We start from the raw sequence: 26,040 nt of genomic DNA on the forward strand, positions 1-26,040 counted from the left end.
GGAAACCTTCAAGATAAAAAGGGCGGCGCCTCTCTCTGCCTCAGTGGATTACATGAGAAGACTCTCCGGTTAGAGCACATAATTTTATTAACCATAAAAGAATTTCACCCATGTGAATACTCAACACCCACCAACTGGAAGGTGATCACCATAGTGATAGGGAGGGAATGTAAAGGTGCTGTCATGGGTTCTGAAAAAACACATTACCGGTAAGTAATATACGTGTTTTTCTGTCACCCATGACGGCACAACGAGAGAATTACAGAGAACTAGGTATGTAAGGGAGGGACCACGGCCTGCAGAACCCTTCTGCCAAATGTGAGATCAGAGGAAGCAGAAAGGTCAAGTCTATAGTGATTATAGAAAGTGGACGGAGATGACCATGTGGCCGCCTTACATATTTGCTCAATGGGCACGTCCACTCTTTCTGCCCAGGAAGCAGCCATGCCCCGTATAGAGTGGGCCTTCAGATTGTTAGGAGGATCTCTGCCTGATCCCGTATAGGCCATCGTGATGGCTTCCTGGATCCACCTTGATAGAGTGCCTTTTGAGACCTTTGATCCCTTTCGGGAGCCCTGAAAGGAGACAAATAGTGCCCTATCCTTCCTCCATGAGCTTGTGGATGCTAAATAATGTATAAGGCATCTCCTGACATCCAAGGTATTAAATCTTTCCTCCTTGCTATTTTTTGGTTCAGGACAGAAGGATGGTAGGGCTATCTGATGAGACATATGAAATTTAGATACAATCTTAGGTAGGAAAGCAGGGTCTGGTCTCAAAACTACCCTATCGTCTAGCACTAAGGTAAAAGATGGATCTGCAGATAGAGCCTGTAACTCACTAAACATCCGTGCTGATGTTAAGGCCACAAGAAGTATCGTTTTTAGGGTGAGCAATTTTATGGACCCTGAGCTAAGGGGCTCAAAGAGAGAACCTGTTAAAGCATTTAGCACTAGGTTTAAATTCCAAGAAGGGTCCCTTATTATAGGGGCTGGCTTGGCTCTACTGCATGCCCTCACGAACCTGGAAATCCATTTGTTACAGGCCAGATTATAATTATACAAGGCCCCTAAGGCAGAGATTTGGACCTTTAAGGTGCTAACCGCTAGGCCTTTTTCCAGCCCCTTTTTGAAGAAATTCCAAAATGGTCGTTATGGGAATCCCCACCCCAGGGAGAATCCCTGAGATGACAAGAACTTCTTCCAGACTCTACTGTAAATTTTAGTAGTGATTGGTTTCCTACTACCTAGAAGAGTAGTAACTAGATTCAATGAGAAACCCCGACCCTCTAGCAACGACCTCTCAAGTTCCAAGCCGCTAAGGCAATCCTTTCACCTGAGGATGGAATATAGGACCTTGAGCAAGAAGGTCGGGAATCTCTGGAAGAATCCAGGGGTTCGTGATTGACATGCTCTTCAGCCAAAAGAACCATGGTCTCTTGGGCCAGAAGGAGGCTATGAGGACCACTGGAATTAGGCACATTGGGGGAAAGGCATAGGCCAGACTGAAATCCCATCTACACTGGAAGGCATCTACTACTAAAGGATTTTCTATAGGATTCAGTGAGAAGAACTTTTTTAATTTGCTGTTCTGACGAGTCGCAAACAGGTCGACCTCTGGAGACCCCCACGTGGCCACTAGCTGGCGGAAGACTGAGTGATTTAGAGTCCATTCCCCCTGCAATAGAGGCCTGAGACTTAGAAAGTCTGCCTTCGTGTTGTCCTCTCCTCTGATATAAAGGGCCTTTAAAGAGAGATCTTTTCCTTCCACTAGAGAAAATATCCTCCGCGCAACTCGCATTAGCGATTTTGAGCGAGTTCCCCCCTGGTGGTTCACATATGCCACAGTGACCTGGTTGTCGGACAGAAATTTTATGTGATGTCCTCGTAGAAGGGGTAAGAAGCTGATTAGTGCCTTCTCTACTGTTCGTAGTTCCCACATGTTGGAAGACTCCAGACTCTCCTCCTCTGACCAAGTCCCCTGTATCGGGTGGTTGTCTAGGTGCGCCCCCCACCCCCTGGGGCTGGCGTCCGTAGCAATCACTCTGGTAATTTGGGGAACCCAGGGGACGCCTGTCCGGAACGTATTTGTCTTTAACCACCAATACAGTAACTGAATTACATTGTGAGGGAGTGTCAGTCTGCCCTCCAGATGCACCCTGAGGACGATTTCGTTCTATAGGACGTCCCATTGTAATTCTCTTGAATGAAATTGGGCCCAGCATACTGCTGGGATGCAGGAGGTGAGGGACCCCAGCAGAGACATGGCCCCTGAGAGTCATTACTGGGTTTGTTATGGCTGTCTAAACTAAATTTTTTATTTTCTCTCTTTTCTGCTCGGGCAGGCGGCATTCCTGTCGAACCGAATCGAGAGTAAGGCCTAAAAAGATCTGAGTTGTATGCGGGGTCAGTTTTGATTTTTCTAGATTTAAACATCATCCTAAGTTTTTTAAGATGGTGCACACCTGATCTACTTGGGCCAGGCAGTGATCGTGAGTTTTGCCCACTATTAGGAAGTCCTCCAGGTACGGAATGGTCAATCTGTTTTCCTCCCTGAGATGAGCCGTAACCTCCGCTATAACTTTTGTGAATATGCGGGGCGCCACTGCTAGGCCGAAGGGAAGAGCTCTGTACTGGAAGTGCTTGACGACTCCCTGTACAGTTACGGCTACTCTGAGGTATTTTTGAAAGTCGTGGTGGATTGGCACATGGTAATACGCATCCTTTAGGTCCAACACTGCTAGGTAGCTGCCGGGAAATAGAAGGCTTATCGTTGATTTTATTGTTTCCATCTTGAATGATGGAATGTCCAGGAATTTGTTCAGGCCTTTCAAGTTGAGGATGACTCTGTATGAATTGTCCGACTTCTTTATAAGGAATAAGGGGGAATAGAAACCTCTTCTTTCCTCTTGCGGTGATACCTCCAGCAAGACGTTGCTTTTGCAGGAGACCTGGAACCTCTTCCTCCAGTGCCCGTTGTTCTACACTGTGTGCAGAATTATTAGGCAAGTTGTATTTTAGAGGATTATTTTTATTATTGATCAACAACTATGTTCTCAATCAACCCAAAAGACTCATAAATATCCAAGCTTAATATTTTTGGAAGTTGGAGTGGGCTTTTTTTCGATTTGGCTATCTTAGGAGGATATCTGTTTGTGCAGGTAACTATTACTGTGCAGAATTATTAGGCAACTTAATAAAAACCAAATATAATCCCTTCTCACTTGTTTATTTTCACCAGGTAAACCAATATCAGTGCACAAAATTTAGAAATAAACATTTCTGACATGCAAAAACAAAACAATTTAGTGATCAATATAGCCACCTTTCTTTATGATGACACTCAACAGCCTTCTATCCATATATTCTGTCAGTTGCTTGATCTGTTTTCGATCAACATTGCGTGCAGCAGCCACCACAGCCTCCCAGACACTGTTCCGAGAGGTGTACTGTTTTCCCTCCCTGTAGATCTCACATTTTATGATGGACCACAGGTTCTCTATGGGGTTCAGATCAGGTGAACAAGGGGGCCATGTCATTATTTTTTCTTCTTTTAGACCTTTACTAGCCAGCCACGCTGTGGAGTAGTTGGATGCATGTGATGGAGCATTGTCCTGTATGAAAATCATGTTTTTCTTGAACGATATTGACTTCTTCCTGTACCACTGCTTGAAGAAGTTGTCTTCCAGAAACTGGCAGTAGGTTTGAGAGTTGAGCTTCACTCCATCCTCAACCCGAAAAGGTCCCACAAGTTCATCTTTGATGATACCAGCCCAAAACAGTACCCCACCTCCACCTTGCTGGCGTCTGAGTCGAAGTGGAGCTCTCTGCCCTTTACAGATCCAGCCTCTGGCACATCCATCTGGCCCATCAAGAGTCACTCTCATTTCATCAGTCCATAAAACCTTTGAAAAATCAGTCTTAAGATATTTCTTGTCCCATTCTTGACGTTTTATCTTATGTTTCTTGTTCAAAGGTGGTCGTTTTTCAGCCTTCCTTACATTGGCCATGTCCCTGATTATCGCACACCTTGTGCTTTTTGATACGCCAGTAACGTTGCAGCTCTGAAATATGGCAAAACTGGTGGCGAATGGCATCTTGGCAGCTTCACGCTTGATTTTCTTCAATTCATGGGCAGTTATTTTGCGCCTTTTTGGCCAACACGCTTCTTGCGACCCTGTTGGCTATTTGCCATGAAACGCTTGATTGTTTGGTGAGCACGCTTCAAAAGTTTGGAAATTTCAAGACTGCTGCATCCCTCTGCAAGACATCTCACAATTTTGGACTTTTCAGAGCCCGTCAAATCTCTCTTCTGACCCATTTTGCAAAAGGAAAGGAAGTTGCCTAATAATTAAGCACACCTTATATAGGGTGTTGATGTCATTAGTCAACACCCCTCCTCATTACAGAGATGCACATCACCAGATTTACTTAATTGGTAGTTGGCTCTCAAGCCTATGTAGCTTGGAGTAGGACAATATGTATAAAAAGTATCAAAGTGATCAAAATACGCATTTGCCTAATAATTCTGCACGCGGTGTAGTAGAGAGGATCTTAAGGTAGTCGGAATAAATTTCTCTGGTGGGTTCCTCAGAAATTCCAGTTTTAATCCTGATTTTATTAAATTGAGGATCCACTTGCTGGAAGAGATCCTTTCCCAGGCTGGAAGGAAGAGAGAGAGCCTCCCTCCCACCTGGGACAGAGTGTCATTTTGGGGGTTTGCGACTATCCTGGGAGGGCCCGCAGAACAAAAACCCTTTCCCTTTCCTGGAACGATCTTCCCATCTAGATTGTTCTGTGGATGTCCTTCTGCGGCCAAATTTCTTCCTCCGCAAGGACTGCTTAAAAAGTTGAGAAGGAAGAATTAGGAAATCCTTTTTTGTTGTCATCTGATTTCTCCAGAATTGTGTCAAGAGAGGCACCGAAAAGAAAATCTCCTTCACACGGAAGAGAACATAATTTCCCTTTTGTCTGTATTTTCCCCGGGCAACATTTCAGCCAGACTGCTCTACGGCAGGCATTAGACAGGGCCGCAGATCTTGCTGCTAATCTGGCAGAATCCGCAGAGGCGTCAGATAAGAAGGCCGCAGCTCCTTTCAATACAGGTAGAGAGGCCAGAATGGAGTCCTGTGACTGGTTGTTCTTAACCTGTTTAACCAAACCATAAGGGATCTTGCCGTACAGGTTGCTGCTATGGCTGGTTTCAATGTCCCTGCTGATGACTCCCAAGTACCCTTAAGGAAGGTATCTATCTTTCAGTCCAGTGGGACCTTCAGCATCCCTGTGTCTTCAAAAAGGAGAGAAGATTTTCTAGAAGCTTTGGACACCGCAACATCCAGCTTTGGGGCTTTATTCCAGGAAGCGGTACTTTCCTCATTAAAGGGATATTTCCTTTTGAAGGAGGATGGAAGGGGACCCTTTTTCTCCGGCCTATCCCACTCCTTTTTGATAAGTCCCTGCACGTTATCATTAATCGGGAAAACTCTATGTTTTTTCCGATCCAAGGTGCCGAACATAATATCCTGTACCGATTTCTTTGCCTTCTGGTCAACTAACCCCATTGTGGACCTGACAGCTTTTACTAAGCTATCCACACTTTCCAGGGGAAAACAATGACCTGTGCCTGCCTCACTATCCAAAGAGGAAGAGTCAGTGGAGTCATCCAGCTTTCCCTCGTCGGATTCAGAGTCTGAAAGGGTGGGTGGGGTTTTTGCTCTATGGGTCTGGGATGCTTCTTTTGCCTGGGAAAACGATTTTAGCAATTTTTCTACCTCAGACCTAATAAGGGTTTTCAGATTTGAAGCAAAATCCGGGGTTCCCTCCGAAATTGTTTCCTCAATACATGGCTGGCATAATTTTTTGGGCCAGTCTTTAGTCAAACCCCGTTCACACAGGGCACATACTCTATACTTGGATTTCGCCGTACATTTTTTAGGGACATCCTGACCATATAAAGGAGGAAGGAGAGGGAGAAAGAGAGACAAAACAGGAAAAGTCTACATTAATACGTTGACTTTCACGTAGCTCACTCACCACCCAGTAGATAAAAAGAGGGTACCGGAATGGAAGGCAGGAAGTATCCGACACTTCTCCTCGGGAGACTGCGGAATCATCGATCCTGCAGGAGCTATGCCGGCTGGACCTTGAATCCTTGGTGCTGCGTGTCCCAGAATGTCCACTGCTCCTGCTCTGCGGTGGATGCTGCTCCTGGGTGCGCCTCTGGCGCCGAGGCTGCTGTGGCGGCTCCATCTCCTCGGGCTGCTGCAGCTGCAGCATGAACTGCTGCTCTTGCTGCTGATGCGGTGGGGAGGGCTGCTGTGAGGCCATAATGGTGCACTGCGCCCCTGCCTAGCCGGTGATCTACCCTTAAGTACCCCCATTGTGCCACGGAGATCACCGTCAGGCATTCCCGCAGCTTAAGGTACCTCCCCCGAAAATTACATCCGGGGGGGAGGGAGGGGGGGTGTCAGAGGTCCCGGCGCGCGACTTCCGGTTTCGTCACTTCCGGTTGCGCCCCGTGACGTCACATCTGGCACGCGGGGTTTGCCGGCTACCATGCTGTGTAGGTGCCGCAAACCCCTGCCTGCACACGGGGAGACCACATGTCGGCGCCCTCCGCGGCGCTTCCAGGACCCACGGGATCGGCCGCAGAAGAGACTGTGCCCTGCCACAACTGACCGGCCCCGGCAAGATGATCTGGCCACCGCCGACGAGAAGGAAGGTCCCCTATCAAGGACAGGAAACCACTGAGGAGGAGAGAGGCATCGCCCTTTTGATCTTGAAGGTTTCCTGTCCTTGAAGGGCGGATCCCCTCTCTCGTTGTGCCGTCGTGGGTGACAGAAAAATGATAGTGCAGCCTCCATGTGCAACAAAATTATGCGACTTTTCAAAGCTTTTCAGTCCAGAATACTGGGGTAAAAGCTTTGAATCGGGCCCATTCGTTTTACATTCCAAAGTGGAAAACAGTAACATCCCGAAGTGTGCAATAAAGACATATACTTTTTAGACATTTAAAGCAACAAAGCTAATAATACATATCTAACATATAGATATGTTAATAAGAAGTGGCAATCAAGCAATGATCACACATTTACTGGTTAGATCTTCTCTCAGCACACTCTCCATTTACACACTTTTTATAGTGCAGTCTTTCTTGCTCTGCAATCGCTGTTTCTATACCAAATGGACGCTTCAATGGAAAAAGACATAATTATTGCAGAGGCCATAACACCCTAGTGATCTGACCTCCCACCAGGCAAATATAGATGGTCTCTCCAAAGTAAAACAACTTTAAGAGGGTGTTTCCACTGAGTGCAGTGGTGCAGCCTGAAGATATACAGTAAACCAGTGCACAAACAGAGGTAGACAGACTGCCCTGGATCTGATCACCCCGGTAGCACCAATTCGTCAGACTTACTACTACAGTTTTTTTATCCATACTCCTTTTCCGCATATTTTACTATGTTATGCATTTAAAGTGTTTTAATAGCATCAATATTGTTTGCAACATGTAAAATTGTTTGTTTTCAGGTCGTAGTGAGAAGGCTGTGCGAAAAAATAAAATAGCACAGAAAAAAGTGCAATCCCTCAAAAAAAACAAAATAAAAAAAAACATCCCAGTGAAAAACAGTAAAGAAAACACGACAAAACATGTGAAAAGGTTTTATACGCCATTCTTAAAGGGAATTATTTAAATGTGTATGAAGGTCTTTCACAGACTAGTCCAGCTATAGGTTTACATGGCCCGTCTGTTTCTCTGTTACTGAGTAATCAGCAGTTGATTTGAAATTCATTAAGCTGTAGATCTGTCACTCCAGCTCTATTCCCTGCCAGCACCACCTCATCCTGCTTTACTGAGGGCCTCTATGCAGTGCGACTTCAGGCAAAGGAGCTGTCAGTCAAGAGGGGAAGAGAGCTGTAGTGAAAGAAGCTTCAGATATGCAAATTATGCTAAATAGCTATTTGTAGATTAATGCAAACAGGAGGAATGCACTGGCCATGTAAAGATATTGCAACATGCACAAATAAATAATTTGAAGTGTGAAACCCTCCTAACAGAACACCTTTAATGATGAGCTTGTGGGCTTAAGATGCACAGGTAGGCAGAGACCTGTCAATACAGGACAGTGGACGGGGAGAAGCAGATGGAGACCAAGCCACGCTGGAGACTACTTGAACAGGAAGTCCCCCGACCGCTTTTAAAGTAGGTCTTTCTCTGAAATGCCACAGTGTTTCAGAGTCAAACATATTTGGCTGAGATCGTACAGCCAGTGCTTGATAACACACTGCCCCTGGATCGTATATAGCATTTATCAGCTGTCAGGTTCACTTTAAGAGGCACACGCGGCTTTAAGGGGTTGGCCACTACTTTTATTTTCATCAATGGCCTTTCCTTAGTATAAGCTATCAATATCTCATTGGTGGGTGTGCAAGTGATCAGCTGTTACTGGTGCTGGCCCGAAGTTCACAAATGCTGCCGGAACACAGCATCACCTACAAAAACAATTATGGAAATGTCAGAACTGCCGTGGTTCGGCAGCATCTGAGAATTTCTGGATACCGCCAGTAACAGTTGATTGGTGGGGGTGCCAGGTGTTACAAATAATAGTAGCCAACCTCTTTAATGAATTTTGCCTAGTACATTTCTGTCTTAAGTTACATCACTAAAGTGGTGTAACTTTTGAAGAATTTGTTGGGTGGGTTCCGCCTCTCCCTGTCCGTGCTTCACCTACTTTCACATATTTGGCATGAAACTGCCAAAAGTTTTAACACAACTTAAGAGCGAGAAATTGAGAAACTGAGAAATCTGGCAAAAACAAAACAAAAAAAAACACTTTGATGAATTGGGGTCATAGTGTCTAAATCGAGCCTTGCAGAAATCTTCCATAGAACCACAAAATGCAGAGGTTCAGCTACTCCTCCATTATAATTTTTTACAGCCATTTTTAGGATATATGTACACCCCCCCCCTACTAGCCTAACAATGCCCAAAACGAAAAGCAATAAACTAAAAATGTGGCATGTAGACACATTCTCAGATTTTACAATAGTGGTAAGCTGCTCAGGCCTTTCTATGGCAGCACCAATTTCTATGTTTATGAAGCTAAGCCCTCTATTTCGGCCAGACTTCTATTCCTTCTACAAGCTGATCCCATCCAAAATAAAACACAACCTGCTGATGGAGGGCCATGTGACTGAACATGTCTTACATCCTCTCCTCCAAACACGGAGCTTAATTCTTAACTTCAAGAACCTGCACAAGTGTTTAAATGAAGGAAGCTGTATGAGGGGTCTGGTCAGATGCCCTCCATCCGATGGACAGGAATGACTAGCAGATATCACAAACGGCTTGCCTATCAAGCAGAGCACAGCTTTAGAAGTATAGAGAAAAGAGAATATAATAGTAAGTGGCATACATTCATCTCATACACATTGAGTGACATAATCAACATTAACCCCTTAAAATGTATTAAATATTCATTGTTAATAAGCTTTTCTACATACACTACTGGTAGACTTACTGTAACGACAATGACGCTGCTGTCCGGTTTCCATTCTGACTGTTTGTAAGCTCCAAACTGGGCCGCTGCCTTTGACGACTCCTTATAACTGGCAATTAATACACTGGGCTGAAACAGAAGAAAACACCATTAGAAGGTGGAACATGCGATAGTCGAAACCTCAATGTGGTCCGTTTTTTAAAAAATAGTAAAATCATAGAATGAAATTAAATCAGATTTTCTTTTAAACATTTTGCACAAAATTTTAGTCATGGATTGAGATAATTCCCATTGTTTTACCCCAGTGCTAGAGCAGTGAAAATGTATGCATCTAGTTTTCTGCAACTCACTATTTAAGCTTTGCTGTATAGACTGGGATCGCATCAGGTATCATCTCATTACCAGAGCTTAGCTGCCAAGGGGCTGCTTTCAGAACCAGAATCAGATGGCACAAGCAGTCAAACAATACAAAGCTTAATAGTGTTTAAAGGGAACCTGTCATTGCATTCATTCAGGTATGTCTTACTCTGTAGCATTTCAGAGTAAACATACTTTGAAAAGTTGGCTGGGGATTATGTCTCGGGTAACTAATCCTAGGCAGGACCCTGGCTTCTACCTGCCCAAATTCCTTTAACTGTCAGACAACTGGAGTGTGGTGGGGAGAAGCCGGCTGGAGAAACGTTGCAGGAAGTACAGGGGTTGGACTGCAGAGGACCGGTGTAAAGTTATTTTCTCTAATGAAGCCCCCTTCATACTGTTTGGAAGATCTGGAAGAAAGATTGCCTGGCGAAGAAAAGGTGAGTGGTACCACGAGTCCAGTCTAGAGACAGAAGTGCTGGTGAGTTTGTGTGGAAAGCTGCACTAACAAGAGAATGTGGCCAACCCCTTTAAGGCTATGTTTACACAGTTTTTGAGGGGGGGTTGAGCGGATCTACTCTAAAAACTTAGAGTGTCATTCCATAGGTAGTACAGGAATTGGACTGAAGAGGATTGAGTCAGTTATTTTCTTTGATGAAGCCCTTTCAGACTGTTTGGGACATCTGGAAGAATGACTGTCGAGCAGAAAAGGTGACCACTACTAGGAGTCCTGTGTCATCCCAACTGTAAAGCATCCTGAGACCATTCATGTGTGGGGTTGCTTTCATCAAATGTAGTGGGATCACTCACAATTTTATCCTAAGAACATTGCCATGAATAAAGAATGGTATTTAAACATCCTCCAAGTGCAACTTCTCCCAACAATCCAGGCACAATTTGGTGATGAACAATGCTTTTTCCAGCATGATGGAGCACAATATCACAAGGAAAGAATGATAACTAAAGTGGCTCGCTGAACAAAACATTGACATTTTGGCTCCATGACCAGATAACTCCCCAGATCTCAATCCCATTGAGAACCAAAGGTGTGATGAACTCCAAGCACTGATTAGGCAAGAATGATTTGCCATTACGCAGGATTTGGCCCAGAAGCTGATATTATACATGTCGAGGCAAATTACATAAGCATTGAAAAATAACAGACAACACTGTAAAAATCAAGTTAATATAAACTTGATGTATTTGTTAATAAAAGTGTAGAAGTCTATGAAATGCTTAGAACTGTACTTCAGTAACTAGAAAAACATCTGACTAAAAGATTTAAAAACACTGAAGCAGCAAATTGTGTGAAAAACAAAATGTGTCAGTCTCAGAATGATTGAGTATACACTCACTTTTCAAGTTGTGCAATCCTTGTATTTGGTACATTGTAACTTTGATTACATTTCTAGCCTAAAACCAGATTTCTGCTCCCATCTGCTCTGATGATTTCATGTAGCTTATGTAAGCATAGACACGAGGTATGGATCATCTCTGCACATCAATGCAGGTGCCGAGTGTAATTGCGAGTTCAACTTTTAGTTATTAAAATTTAATTTATACATTTTTTTGTAACAAAAGATTACACTCAATGCAAAATTAGATGATTTTTACTGTGTGTATAAACTGCCGAGTGATATTTGGACAACGTTCCAGTGATACAAGATAAAGCAGCCAGCTTCAAGAGGGTAGACTCAACTTCAATATCCCCACAGATGAAGAAATGGCAGCAGCCCTCCTGAAGTTCAATGTGAACAGTGGTTTATTCATCCAAATCCATTACAGAGAAATGAGACTGTTCACATTGAACTTCAGGAGGGCTGCTTCCATTCCTCCTCCTTCTGTGGTTGACAATATGCCCAGGTGTCTACATGACAGAAAATATACACAGGTATGGGGTTATAAAGTGGGCGTCCGTCTGGGACATTTATGGTATACCCTCTTGATTCATGTCCAGTATCAGAGGGTCCCACCGTTGGAACCCACATGTGTTTGGAGAACTTTATGCGGTGTTGTCTCCAGAACCATAAGTGTTCTCTGAAGAACACTTATGGCACAACCTATTGAAATGCCAGAGACCAACCTATCCTGGCACAACCTATTCTGCCACGGCCAACTTCAGTGTTTGCACTTTTATTTCCTCTACTTCTTCCAAGAGCCATAACTTTTTTTTTATTTTTCCATTGCCATTGCTTTATGAGGACTTGTGTTTGTAGGACGAATTTTACATTTTGAATGACCACTTTACCATACATTGTTCTGATGTAAAAAAGAGAAATTATAAGCGCGATGAAATTGTTAAAGAAAAAAAACACAACTCTACCACTGTTTAATTAATTCTATGCTTTGATTGGATTTTTACAAACATGGCAATACCAAATATGCTGGTGATATTTTTGTTTATTTTTAAAAAAAGAAAGAGGGAGTGGAAGGTTCCAAAATGTATAGATTTTATTATCATTTAAAAAAAAACATGTATTTTTTTTTACTCTGTTTTTAACCCCTAAGGAAGGTGAACCTGCAATTGTTTGATTGCTTGTTGTAAATCACTAAAAGACCTCTTGCAGACAACTGCATTTTCGGTCCGAGTGCAATCAGACAAAACATCGGATCGCACTGGGACCAATGTTATTCTATGGGGCTGTTGACATGTCCGATTTTTTACTTGGACAGAGTCTGTCCGAGGAAATAAACCACAGCATGCACAATTTGCATCTGACATTCGGATCCCACTCAGCCATGCAAGTCAAAGAGTCTGTAGAGTCTGTGGGGGGAAAAAAAATGGAAAAGACGGGAGAAATTTTTTTCCCATCTTCTCCCACTCGAGAAAATTGGATCACACTCTGGTCACAGTGTGATTGGTATAATCAGACAGATTTTCTAGGATGAACCTAAGACTATGGAGGACTAGGATGGCAGCAAAGGGAACTCTCAACCAGGGCTGTGTAGTCGGAGTCTGTGTCCATTTTGGTGGAGTCGGTATAAAATGGACCGACTCAGACTCCTAAAATATATAATAAATTGGGTACAGTAGTTCAAGGCAGTTGGTGGGGAATATTTTTTCATAAGAATTTGGGACAGTTATGAAATGTCCTATAAATGTCTGTCCTATGCCTGATCTAAGGGTCTAGACTGTTAGCTGAGATGAATCTGTGCTGCAGTTTATGTACATGATAAGTAGTGAAGCTCCTCCTCTACAGATAAGGGGAAAAAAACAAACACATAGGGAAGGAATCGTACTTGTAACAGCAGACATTGAGTCTCTGTATACGTGTATTGACCATAAACATGGGTTGGAAGATGTCCGCTTCTTTCTTGGGGGGAGCAACCGGGATGGCCCGCTGTGTGATCAGATAGTTGAGCTCCTCCAATTTGTACTCATGCATAATTTTTTTGTTTTTAAAGACTCTTTTTACCTTCAGAAAAGCGGAACCGCCATGGGCGCGGCCTGTGCGCCTTCGTAAGCCAATCTATTCCTCGGCCATTGGGAGAGGGGTATTTTCGGCGGCAGGGATATGCAGGCGGTGGACTATGTGCAAGGCTGGCTGAGGTATATTGATGATGTTTTATTTTTTTGGGCAGGGTACTGTGGGGGAGCTCAACAATTTTATGGGCAGCTTGAATGAGAATTCGCTAAATATTAAAAACTTACTTATAAATACAGCACTAAACAGATTGATTTTCTGGATGTCAGTCTGGAAGTGAATCATCCTTTCTCCAGACTGACGTCTTCAGAAAAGAAACATCAGTGAACTCTCTTCTGCATGCCTCATCGGCTCATCACAGTGCTACCATCAGGGCCCTCCCGGTTGGTCAGTACCTTCGAGTGAGACGGATATGCTCCACGGATGAGCGGTTTGAGAAGCAGGCCAGTGATCTTAGGGATAGGTTCCTCCAAAAGGGATATAGCCATAGGAATGTGAGGGTTGGATATAATAGGGCCAAAAATACTACTCGTGGCCAATTACTCCGACCCAGAGTGGGTGGGCGTGGATCTGATCAGAAGATCAGGTTCATCTACACATTTAACCACGAATGAGGGCGGCCATGAAAAAACATTGGCCGATCCTCATGATGGAACCTTGTTTGGCGGAAAGCCTTGGAGCCACCCCAATAATGACTCCAAGGCGTTCGAAGAATCTCAAGGATATTTTAACTCTGAGCCATCATGCTCCCCGTACCCCCAATCCTTTCGGTGCTAGACGCCCTCTACAAGGCTGCTTTCCATGTGGCCACTGTGCGGCATGTGCTATCCCATGCCACCACCTTCAGCTCTGTCGATGGAATGCGCCAATTTAACATCAACCAATATATTTCCTGTGGCACGACCCACGTGGTATACTATGCCACGTGTGGCTGCCCAAAGGTGTATGTGGGCTTGACGTCCAGAGAGCTGAGGGTGAGGACTAGGGAACATGTTCGCGATATCGCTTCTGCCAGCACAGTGGCCGATCCCTCTATATTAAAAACTCTGCCACGACATTTTAGACAGTTCTACAACTGTAATGCGAATACCTTGGCCATTAAGGGCATTGATGTTGTGCATGGTGGCATTAGAGGAGGCAACCTGAAAAAGATATTGGCCCAAAAGGAGACTCGATGGATCACAGTCCTGGGTTCAATGGTATTGCATGGTCTCAATGAGACTGTTAGTTTTGTGCCTTTCCTGTAAGCATCCCTATCGCCCCTGGTTGGTTTTTTCTGTTCCTTGTTTTTTAATTAATATAATGATATTTTATTATTATTTTTTGCGTGTTATTTGTCATTCATTGTTTATTTCTCTATTCTTACCTGACAGTGATCTTCCTTTTGAAAGCCAATACAGAGTTGCTTTGGGGCCATCACCTTAAGGAAAACTGCTGCTCCTTGTGTTAAGACAATGTATCTACGTTAATAGGATGAATCACCAGGAGAATCCTTTGTGTGAACCTCTAAATTGTTTGTAATACATATATATGTATTTGCACATCTATTTGCTGTATTTGTTCTTAGGGGTGGGATTTATGTGGTGCCCTTGCGCACCTGTGGCATCTGTGATACGGTGCGCATGCGTCCACCTCTAGTCCGGCGCGGTGTCCCTTGTGGTGTCACACAGGGCTGTGCTCATGACCGGGAGTACTGTGACGCGTCCCAACTCCCACGCATGCGCACGGTGCGTGACGCCTGTGTGTGTGTGTGGGGGGGGGGGGGGGGGGGGCGGTAGCTCGGATGAGTGGGCACGCATGCGCCGTTAGAACCATCACCCATTGGCTGAGGCTACACCATATGACTCATCACATGGTATAAGAAGGTCCGGGAAGGTATAGGTGCATATTTCCCCATTGGCTGAGGCTACACCATGTGACTCATCACATGGTATAAGAAGGTCCTGGAAGGTATAGGTGCATATTCCCCCATGATGAAGCGGTTATTTATACAAGCGAAACGTGCGTAGGGGACGTGGGGAATCTTCTCACCAGGCTGACAGTCCCATTAGCGTCCATCTCCAACCGCTGGGTATGTTCACGAGTCCAATTATTTAATATGTATTCTCCCTTGAGCCTATTGATAACTACCAAGATGTACTAGGTACTATACCTTCCCTTTGGCTCTTATGGACTCATTAGATACTATCAGTATGTACTATGTATAGGAATGCCCTTGTGGCATAGTCACTATTAATGATACCACATTGTAATTGGCGCCACTGGCTACTCACAGCTTGAGGTCTGTGTTGATCACATTTTTGTGCATAAATGTTATATGGGTGTTTTTTGTTACTGATTTTAATCTTTATATGCAATAAAATTTGAATAATCGTTCTAAGCTATTAAAGGCTCCATTTTTCTCTTTGTTATAAAACATAGGGAAGGAATGCCTACACTCATCTCAGAACTGCTGAAGTAAACAGGAAAGCAGGATTAAGAACAAAAATCAACAGGTTCTTGCTATTATAACTGATGATACTTCAAACATGATAAGTACAATTAAACTGATGAATGAGAATAATGAAGGTGAACAACAGCTAGAAGAACATTTCAGATTCAGTATGTTGGAGATGGAAGGCCACAGTCCTGTTCCCATAACGGAGGAACAAACAGATATTACTACAGAATAACAGCAAAATGATTCTTTATAATTAGATGATCTTGTTGAAGCTGCTTCACATCTCTCCTGGTCATCACATGCGCTGTGTTGTGCACAAGCTGCAGCTGGCAATAAGAGATAGTCTGCAAGAGGGACATGCTGCAACTCTGATTAGCAAAGTGAGGAAATTGGCTATTGCTGACAGAACCCCTAAAATTGATTCCATCTTGAAGAGACGTGCTGGAAAAGGGGCAATTGTGGAATTAAAAATTTTTTCACTTACTCTCAAAGAAGTAGAGTTCAAAACTGGCTGTGCACAAGGCAATTCCTTTACACCCTGAAATTGTTAGAGATGTTGCCCATGTGGTTACGGCTTTGCCATCAACCCAAGTTAGTGTAGAGAGGTTGTTCTCTAGCCTTAAAATAATTAGGTCAGATTTGAGGTCATCTATGAAGGAAGATCTGATGGAGGCGATAATATTTCTCAGAACAAATTCATAGACTGCACAAATGTTATGCAGTACGTTTTTGCTGAAAACTGCTTTTTTCCACTTACTGCATAGTGTATAATAAATTGCAAATATGCAAAAGTTTTTTTGCTCTAAAGTTGTATTCCAATAAATATATTTTATGTTCTATCTAAATAGCTTGATTATTGTACCATAATAATGATTAAAAGCCTGATGTTACCGTTTTACTACAGTAAATTTATCGCTTAAACGTGAGCCATGTATGAGGGAGTCGGAGTCGGCGTTGAAGTCGGTGTTATGGAAATTGAGGAGTCGGAGGTTTGGCTTACCGACTCCACAGCCCTGCTCTCAACAGGTGCAACCGGTGTTTACATGGGGGCCCACTGTATGGCGTACCATTACGCCTTACAGTATTACAGTACAGACCAAAAGTTTGGACACACCTTCTCATTTAAAGATTTTTCTGTATTTTCATGACTATGAAAATTGTACATTCACACTGAAGGCATCAAAACTATGAATTAACACATGTGGAATTATATACGTAACAAAAAAGTGTGAAACAACTGAAAATATGTCTTATATTCTAGGTTCTTCAAAGTAGCCACCTTTTGCTTTGATGACTACAAAAAGTTTTAAAAATAAATAAAAACATTAATCGTAGTAGAAATCGTAAAAGTACAAAAGGCATTTATTTTAAAGAGGATGTGGCACCCATTTTTTTTTTTTTTTAGTAATTAAAGAAGTTGTGCACTACTTTAGACTATCCCCCCAATGTATCCCCCCGGGGCCCCTAAGACTTTTTGCAAATACCTTATGTTGCAGATAATGCCTGTGAGCGGCGCTATAGGTGGCCGCTCACAGGCATCACAAGACCCCGTGCTGACGTCACGACAAGTGAGGCGTGACTCAGCGCTGGGGTCCCCGCGGTGGCTGCTGGGTTACGACTCAGCATCCACCGCGCGCTTTCCCAATGAATGAGGAGAGGCTGAGCGCGCGGTGGATGCCGGGTGTGACGCGGGAGGGCAACCTTGCCCACAGCCTGGCATCCACCGTGGAACCAGGAAGATCGTGACCCTCGGCTGCTGCCAGCACTTGTCGTGACGTCAGCGGATGTCAGCACCGGCTGCAGCCGGGGGTCACGTGATGCTTGTGAGCAGCCAGTGATAGCGCCGCTCACAAGCATTATCTGCAACAGAAGGTATTTACAAAAAGTCTTAGGGGCCCCGAGGGGATACATGGGGGGGGGGGGGGGGTGTCTAAATTAGTGGACAACCCCTTTAATACCAGATAGTAAAACATTTTTTTCTTGTTTTTTTTTTTTTCTGTACACGATTATTGAGTCAAAACTACTTGCCTGAGCTGCAAGTTAAAAGGGGTTACCCTATCTTTACCTTTTGAGTCTACAGGCTTGGTAGATTTGACTTTTGTAAAAATAGCAAAATGAGCCTTATTCACCCCTGTTCCCCTCCGATGTTGCCCCGGCCCTTGCCAACAAGGCTACAGCAGTGATATTAAGACTACTGCACATGTCTGCTGCAGCCACATGACTTACATTAGTGGTATTATGGCTAATCTCTCCTTATCTGCACTCCAGGAAAATCTGTCAATCCCTGGACCTTATTCCTAAAGTCTGCCTCAGACGAACACAAGTCCAAACAAGAAAAAGCAAAGCATCTCCTAGTACCTGTTTCTTTTGCAGGGGGGAAATGAAGATGTAATTGTTGATTCTGTGCCAACCAGTCTACTACTCCAACTATTTATTCTCGAGAAAGAGTATTTGTTGGCCCAGACTGGTAAACTGACAAATATGTTAATTATCTGCATTATAAAAAATTAAGAAAATATCTGTTTATAGATTAAAAAATGTATTGTGTCTATTTTAATTCAGTAATAATTCAGGGGAGTATTACATATAATCACAGATTAGATACCACTTGATATACACAAGTTCAAACAGCTAGTTGCCAATCACTGCAGAAGCAAGAATGTTTTTTTGTCTAGCTTTCAAGAGTAGCTAAACTTTCATAAATATATATATGAGTGCCATTTTAATTGCAAAAATGTGGGGATTCGAGCCCTGATACCCTCACCGATCGCTCAAAAACAAAACCAAGAAGTGTGCGGAACTATACTCCAGGTTTACAAAATTGAAGGGTTTTGTTAACCAATTTTTGATAGTTACCTTAAACGGAGATTGTTAGAAACAGATATACTCCAGCAACTAACATTTTTTTCTGAAGGAAATTGGTCAGCGTCCATGCTTTGACTCAGTTCACACATCATGGTCATTGTGGTTTATAATACAGTATTACATTTATAACAATAAGGGTACGTTTAGGATTTGCTCAGATGTTGCGTTTTTCATGCGTTTCAAGGTTAAGAAACGCTGCAGTTATAGTACTGGCAGAGTGACGGATTTCTGAAATCACATGCACGTACATGCTGCTCATTTTTTCCTTGTGGATTTGAACAATCAAAGCGCATGTTTTTTTTGTTTTTTTTTCAAATTTGTAGCATATCATTTCTTTCCAGGATTTTGCAGCATTTTTCACCCATTCAAATGATGGGAAAAATAAACGAAAGCAAAAATGCATTAAAAATAAAACAAAAAACATGTATTTTCTTCAGTGTTTTTCCCTCCAACACTCTGATTTTGGCCATGTGCACACATTAAGTATTTGGTCAGTATTACATCAGTATTTTTAAGCCAAAACCAGACAGGGATTTTGAAGTGAAACTACATCAAAGAGTATATGAAGTGTTTATGTGGACCTTGAGCAGGATCTGCTTTTTAAAAAAAAAAAAAAACTTGGAATATATTTTAAGTCTATCTTCACACAGTATTTTTTGAGGGAAAAAAAGTGCTTCAAAACATTTTTTGGGTAGAGTTTTTTCAGTTATCTTTTGCGCTATTTGGAAAGGCCATTTTTTGAGTTTCAAATGATTCAGTAGTGAACTTTGGACTTCCTCCAGATGATGTGATTTTTCTGAATGCGGACAAAGTTAAGCAGCCGCTGATTGGCCGCAGGGATTGCGTGACGTAACAATGTCAGGCGATCCCCGGGAGAGCCAGTGTTGACACAGCTGGAACAGTGGCAGCAACAGAGATTAGCAAAAGTATTATTTTACTGGGGGCAAACATGCGAATTGAGAATGGGTTGTCCGAGTACTGGGCAATCCTTTTAATAGCTGCTGATGTAAAAAGAACGGACTGCATGAGGATAGCACAAGGATGACAAGTGAGAAAAAAATCGTTACACTTTTCTGGATGAAGTGGAATGATTTTTTATATGCTCATGTGAACTTACCCTTTAAGCAATGCCATGCAATATTGTACCGCTATTACTGAACTAACATGGCATGAGAGGATTTGTAAATTTCTGCAGATATGAACATAGTTTGAAGCTTTCACACAAGGAAATGCAGATTTCCTTAGTTTTCCCTTCTGTGTGCTGCCTTAGGTGTAAAAAGGGGTGTACTGTTTTACGTAAACATAGCTTATTCATTGGATAATAAAAACTGGTAACATTATCCACCATAGTTTGTGTTTCAGAGGCTTACCACTTTTAATCTCTCTGGGGGGAGTCAGTACACACTATATCCAGAGGCTAAAAACCTGTCTTTACAAAGCACTGCTCACACTGGTGCAAGGCTTGTTACTGTGAATCCCAGCTGTCTTTTGCAATACCTATCGCTGACACTTTCATTTGACTGGGTCAGGACTGTTTTCAGCCTCTAGGTATAAACAATGAATGTTTCTATTCACTAGCAACAAACAGATTTGGAGAACTTATGAAATCACACACAATGTATCTCACAAAGTTTCAACACCTTACATTGGGTAACACTATTGTATAGAAAAGTCCTTTAAGGGTATGTGCACATGTTAAGTATTTGGTGCAGAAATTTCTGCACCCTTTCTGCATTTCTTGGCAGGAAAAATGCAGTGGAAAAAAAATGCATTTTTTAACTTGCATTTTTGGTGCATATTTCTTCCCAATCATTAGTACGGGTGAAATCTGCAGCAAAAGCACTGAAAGCATTGACATCCTGCAGAATTATATCTGCACCAAATCTGCAAGTCACAAATAAGCAACGTGTGCATGAGACTTCAGGCTTCGCATTCACTTTGCTGGCATCAGGAATCCGTTCAGGTTTTGTGACATCTGCACTTAAAAAACACTGCAAAAACACAACGTGTGCACACAGCCTAACTTTTAAATTAAACTGTTACCTAAAGATGTAACCTGTAGTGATGGTGTACCAGTGATGAGGCTCAACAGCCATCTGACGCTTTAGTGACAGAGAAGTCTTGAGTGTACCAGCCACAAACATACTAGCCTGGCAAATGCAAAAAGGACACTAAATGCCAACGATGAATATGTCTAGTGCTTATGCCAAACATATTTCCCAAATGGAAACAAGCCTTATTGTTTTCTATTGAAATTAACCGACAATCCAATCATAAATGGATACTGTGGAATCAGGAGATAAAGCTGACAGTACTATTATAAACATAAAAAGGGAATATACAGACAAGTTTTCCAAGCATGCTCATGCTCATGCCAGTATAGATGACAAGACTGATGAGCCCAATGACAGTCTTCTACATCAGTGGTCCCCAACCTTTTTTGCACCAGGGACCGGCTTGAAGCAAGATCATTTTTCCATGGCCCAGCAAGGAGGGGGTGGGGTGGGGTAATGGAGGGATTTGGAGTTTAGTGCATACTTATCATATAGTGTAGACCAGGTCCCCGCCAGGAGCTATGCCAGGAGCCCCACATAATGTGCTGTGCCAGGAGCCGCATCACTGAGGCCCCATCACGCCCTGCAGCAGGACAGGGCAGCTGTCCTGACAGCTGCTGTTCAGCTGCATTTACTTCATCCCAGGGGCGGACACAGACTGTAGTGGGCCCCTGTGCAAGAAATTTTTGGGGGCCCCCCCCGCCCTTCATAAGGCAACAAAGTTATGTAAACATAACCCCCCATGTGCATCTCTCACCCCCCCATGTGCAGCTCACCCCCGTGCATCTCTCATCCCCCTCCGTGCATCTCTCATCCCCCTCCGTGCATCTCTCATCCCCCTCCGTGCATCTCTCATCCACCCCCCGTGCATCTCTCATCCCCTCCGTGCATCTCTCACCCCCCCATGTGCATCTCTCACCCCCCCATGTGCAGCTCACCCCCGTGCATCTCTCATCCCCCTCCGTGCATCTCTCATCCACCCCCCGTGCATCTCTCATCCACCCCCCGTGCATCTCTCATCCACCCCCCGTGCATCTCTCATCCACCCCCCGTGCATCTCTCATCCACCCCCCGTGCATCTCTCATCTCTCCCCTCCCTCCCATGTGCATCTCTCATCTCTCCCCTCCCCCCATGTGGATCTCTCATCTCTCCCCTCCCCCATGTGCATCTCTCATCTCTCCCCTCCCCCCCATGTGGATCTCTCATCTCTCCCCTCCCCCATGTGCATCTCTCATCTCTCCCCTCCCCCCATGTGCATCTCCCATTCCCCCCACTCCTAGTTAATTGTATTTAAAAAAAAATAAAACTTGTTATACTTACCCCCATGCGATCCCTGCAGAATCCTGGCGCTCGTCCAAATCGCTGACACCAGGTTCTCCTGACTTCCGGCCATGTGACGGCGCCGTCACATGACCGGAAGTCAGGGGAATCATGAAGGTGCTGCCGCAGCAGCGCAGCGCTAAGATGTCCCGGACCCGGCGCTTAGCATGCGGCCGGGGGCCCCATGAGGAGAGAGACGCACAAGAGGGGGGCTCCGAGGGGGCTCCTACCGGCCGGGCCCCATACTGGAGTCAGGGCAGTCATGCCCTGATGGCGGCCCTGCTGGAGGCTGGAGGGGCCCCCTCTCCCCGCGGACCGGCTGAAAAACCCCAACGGCCCGGTCCTGATCCGCGGACCGGCGGTTGGGGACCTCTGTTCTACATGATGCATTTATTATATTTTGCTTCTAGTGCGCCATCAAATTCCACAGACCTTTATAGACATTATCATCGCTGTACCCATCGGGGCTCACAATCTAGATTCCCTAACATTATGTCTTTGGAGTGTGAAACTGGAGAACCCAGAGGAAACCCACGCAAACACGGGGAGAACATACAAACTCCTTGCAGATGTTGTCCTTGGTGGGATTTGAACCAGGGCTGTGGAGTTGGAAAGTCAAACCTCCGACTCCATCTCCGATTCCTCAATTTCCATGCCACAGACTCCAACTGCGACTCCCTCATTCATGGCTCATGTTTAAGTGATAAATTTACTGCAGCACAGATTCATCTCAGCTAAAAGTCTAGACCCTTAGATCAGGAATAGGACATTTCATAACATTCCCAAATTCTTATGAAAAAAAATATTCCTCACAAACTGCATTGAACAACTGTACCCAATTTATTATATTGTATATTTTAGGAGTTGGAGTCGGTCCATTTTATACCGACTCCGATTCTGACTCCACAGCCCTAATTAGAACCCAGGACCCCAGAACTGCAAAGCAACAGTGCTAACCACTGAAACACAGTGCTAGCAGTTCACCATTGCTGCCAGGTCTCCCAAGACCGTGGACCGGGAGGGAGAGGGAAAGGTAGCACTTCAATGGTTTGGGGTGAGGACAGCTGTTTTTTTTTCTTACACAGTGCATGGCTGCGTACTGAAAAACGTAAGGCTGGAAAGCCCTTCTAAAGTCAAAACAGAACAATCATCCTCAGGTTATATTGTGAGAAACTAAATGAATGAAGTTGCCACTTAGTAAACAAAGGAAAGTGTGTGTACAGAATATTGCTACTTGGAACAGAACTAAACACATTCTCCTTCCTAGCACAGACCTATGAGAAAATACATGGCTGACAAATGCATTAAGGTAGCCCTTCAGGGGTTTTTTCATATTAATTTGTCATTAGTCCCTCTACTAGAAAAAGATTTGCAGTACCCAGGTCCAGTGGCCACATCTGTAGTTTTATACAGACCCACAGACTTCTAGTGGGCCTTGTCATCCGTACTGCTGGTAACAACCGGATATGTCTCCGTGTGGTTTGCACAGACACTCGGCCCCTACAAACACACAGACATGTGCATAGCACCATAGGTTATAATGGGTACGTGTGGCAATCCGTGAAGAAAATGGATGCCACACGTACATGTGAAGGGGGCCTTATACATAGTATGCTGTATGCTGGAGGGCCTACTAATCAGGAGAAATGCCAGGGATGCTGCAGGTAGTAAGATGTATTGTCTCTACATATCCCTGCGGAATATATTGGCACTATATAAATAAAATTCGTATTTATTATTAAGATGTGTTCACGAATTACTGACACTAGTCCAGGGTCCTGCAAATCTTTTTTGTTCAACTGTAGTTATGGGGGAAATATAGTAATTATAACCCATTGCTCTCCGTGTGCAACCCTCTTCCATTAAAGGGGTTGTCTACTACACTTAGACAACCCCTTCTCATTCCTCATGTTTGGACCGATTAAAATATAAACACCTATACCCACCTCCGGTGCCGTTCCAGCGGTGTTGGCACTAGCGTTCCCGTAGCTCACAAGAAGTTGGTATATCACACAAGCCCTGCGCCCAATCAGAGCTGGCGTCGCTGCCCCCTGCTTTCGGACATATTGAACATCAAGAGGAAGTCAGGGAGCAGCTGTAGCCCTGGCTTCCTGTTGATGTTCAATAAGTCCGAAGGCGGAGACAGTGAAACGGGTGCCGATTGGGTGCAGGGCTCCTGTGACGCAACACCTTCGCATGAGCTCCAATTTAAAAAATTCCTATCCTTCCATACATACACTAACTTCTGTTTTTCTCCTACTTCCTTTTTGATGATGCTTTGTTTGAGCATACCAGTGCATGTTGAGATATTGAAACAAAGCGCCTCTGTCCCTCCCTGAAACGAAGAGTCAGTGATTTTTGCTTCAGTGGCTGGGCGCAATGTGCACAATGACAGTGCACTCAGCTCAGATCAGCAGTAACGAGCCGGCAACAGAGCAGACTGTCAGTGTGCATTGACAGAATATCCGGCATGCAGAGATGCCCCAGCAAGTGACGTCACCCCAGGACCATCCATTTAAGAAGTCCTTTCGTTGGCATCAGTAGAGTGGATAGTGACCAAGTCAAAAGCTCCAACTTGCATGAGGAGATGTTAGAACAGAAGGGAGGGAAGCGACGAGTATACATTACTTGCTTATGTCAGCTGTATTGATGGCTGTACGGACCTTTTTAAGTATCTTGGAAATCCCCTTTAAACTTGTTAGGAACGGAAACCCAAAGTATAATTTAACATGTTATAACTTACGTGATCCTGAAAATTATTTTGAACAATACCGATCAGTATACATCAGCCCCTCAAGCTACTATACTTTCTCTCATGTGTATGACCACCTTATGTAGAAAGGTCGGCAAACCCGCCAATTCCTCAGGGACAGATGACTATCTCTGGTGTGTACAACAAATTTAAGGAATTAAAAGGATCAGACATGTCGGATTTTAACCAAGTCTGAGGCTGTGTGCCCACTATGCGTTTTTTAAGCGTTTCCGCAGAGGCAATTCCGCTGCAGAAACGCTTAAAAAACTCTTGCTAGGTCTGCCATGTTCCCCAATGATAATCCGCATGTGCTGTGCCCATGCTGCGGGCATTTCCGCCGCGGATTATCATTGCGGAAAAATCCGCAGCACTACCATTAATTTTGCGTAAACGCGGCGTTTTCGCAGCCATTGACTTGCATTGGAACGCATGGATTCCGCACCACTGCATCTGCATATGCGGAATCCAAGCATTTCAATGTGCGGATGGTACCCGGGTCTGGAGGAGAGGAGACTCTCCTCCGGACCTGGGTACCATAGAACATGTAAAAAAAATAAAATAAAAAATAAATATTATACTTACCTTCTGATGGTCCCCGGTCTCCATAGTGATGCGTCTCGGCTTTCCGGCAACTCGCGATGGTCTGAAAAGGACCTGCCATGACGTTATTTAGTCATGTGATGGGTCACGGGACCGCTGACGTCGGAAGGTCTTTTAGTCCACCGCTAGCTGCCGGCAAGGCAGGACGCATCGGATAAAGACACCGGGGGCCATCAGAAGGTAAGTATAGATTTATTTTTTTACCATTCTTTCGGTCACACTATATAAATCCATGCCGTTTGCATGGATTTATATAGTGTGACCAAGTTGTCAAGCACTTTCCAAGTGATGCTAAAAATCGCTTGGAAAGCGCTTGACAACCCGCATGCAGAAATGCATGTGAAGAACGCTTCACATCCGCTTGTCCCTGGCAGGAAAACGCATGTACAATCCGCATGTACAATCCACATGCGTTTTTTTCTGCCAGGGAGATGCAGAAACGCTCAGGAAAAATTCGGAGCATTTCTGTATCATGGGCACATAGCCTGAAACTTACTTCACACTGTTCGTAAGCCACTGCCAGAGGCATGAGTAGCATCTTTTTCCCTTCTCATTGAAAACACATGCACGCACAGCCAAAACGAGTGTGCACATGTATTGGATAAGCAGTCAGCTATAGAAAGTATATGTGCACTCTTACAAAGGTCTATCCTGGATCATCGCAACATGAAACCACATTTCACACACCGGCGGCAGATCTGCAGCACATGTGAATTCAGCCAATCAG

General features: G+C 44.1%; 1 protein-coding gene across 2 annotated transcripts in view; it reads right to left on the bottom strand.

The window, feature by feature from the left end:
* The window catches only part of RIC1 (RIC1 homolog, RAB6A GEF complex partner 1), a 141,619-nt gene that overhangs the window by 106,529 nt on the left and 9,050 nt on the right, over nucleotides 1-26,040 (bottom strand). For both annotated transcript variants that reach the window (XM_073669017.1, XM_073669014.1), the window contains exon 2: nucleotides 9,521-9,628. In XM_073669017.1, the coding sequence (XP_073525118.1) occupies nucleotides 9,521-9,628 (108 nt within the window). The remainder of the gene's footprint in view (nucleotides 1-9,520; nucleotides 9,629-26,040) is intronic.

Source organism: Phyllobates terribilis, unplaced genomic scaffold, assembly GCF_046119375.1.
Source record: "Phyllobates terribilis strain yellow unplaced genomic scaffold, ASM4611937v1 Scaffold_1__5_contigs__length_1240528914, whole genome shotgun sequence".
NCBI classification, from domain to species: domain Eukaryota; kingdom Metazoa; phylum Chordata; class Amphibia; order Anura; family Dendrobatidae; genus Phyllobates; species Phyllobates terribilis.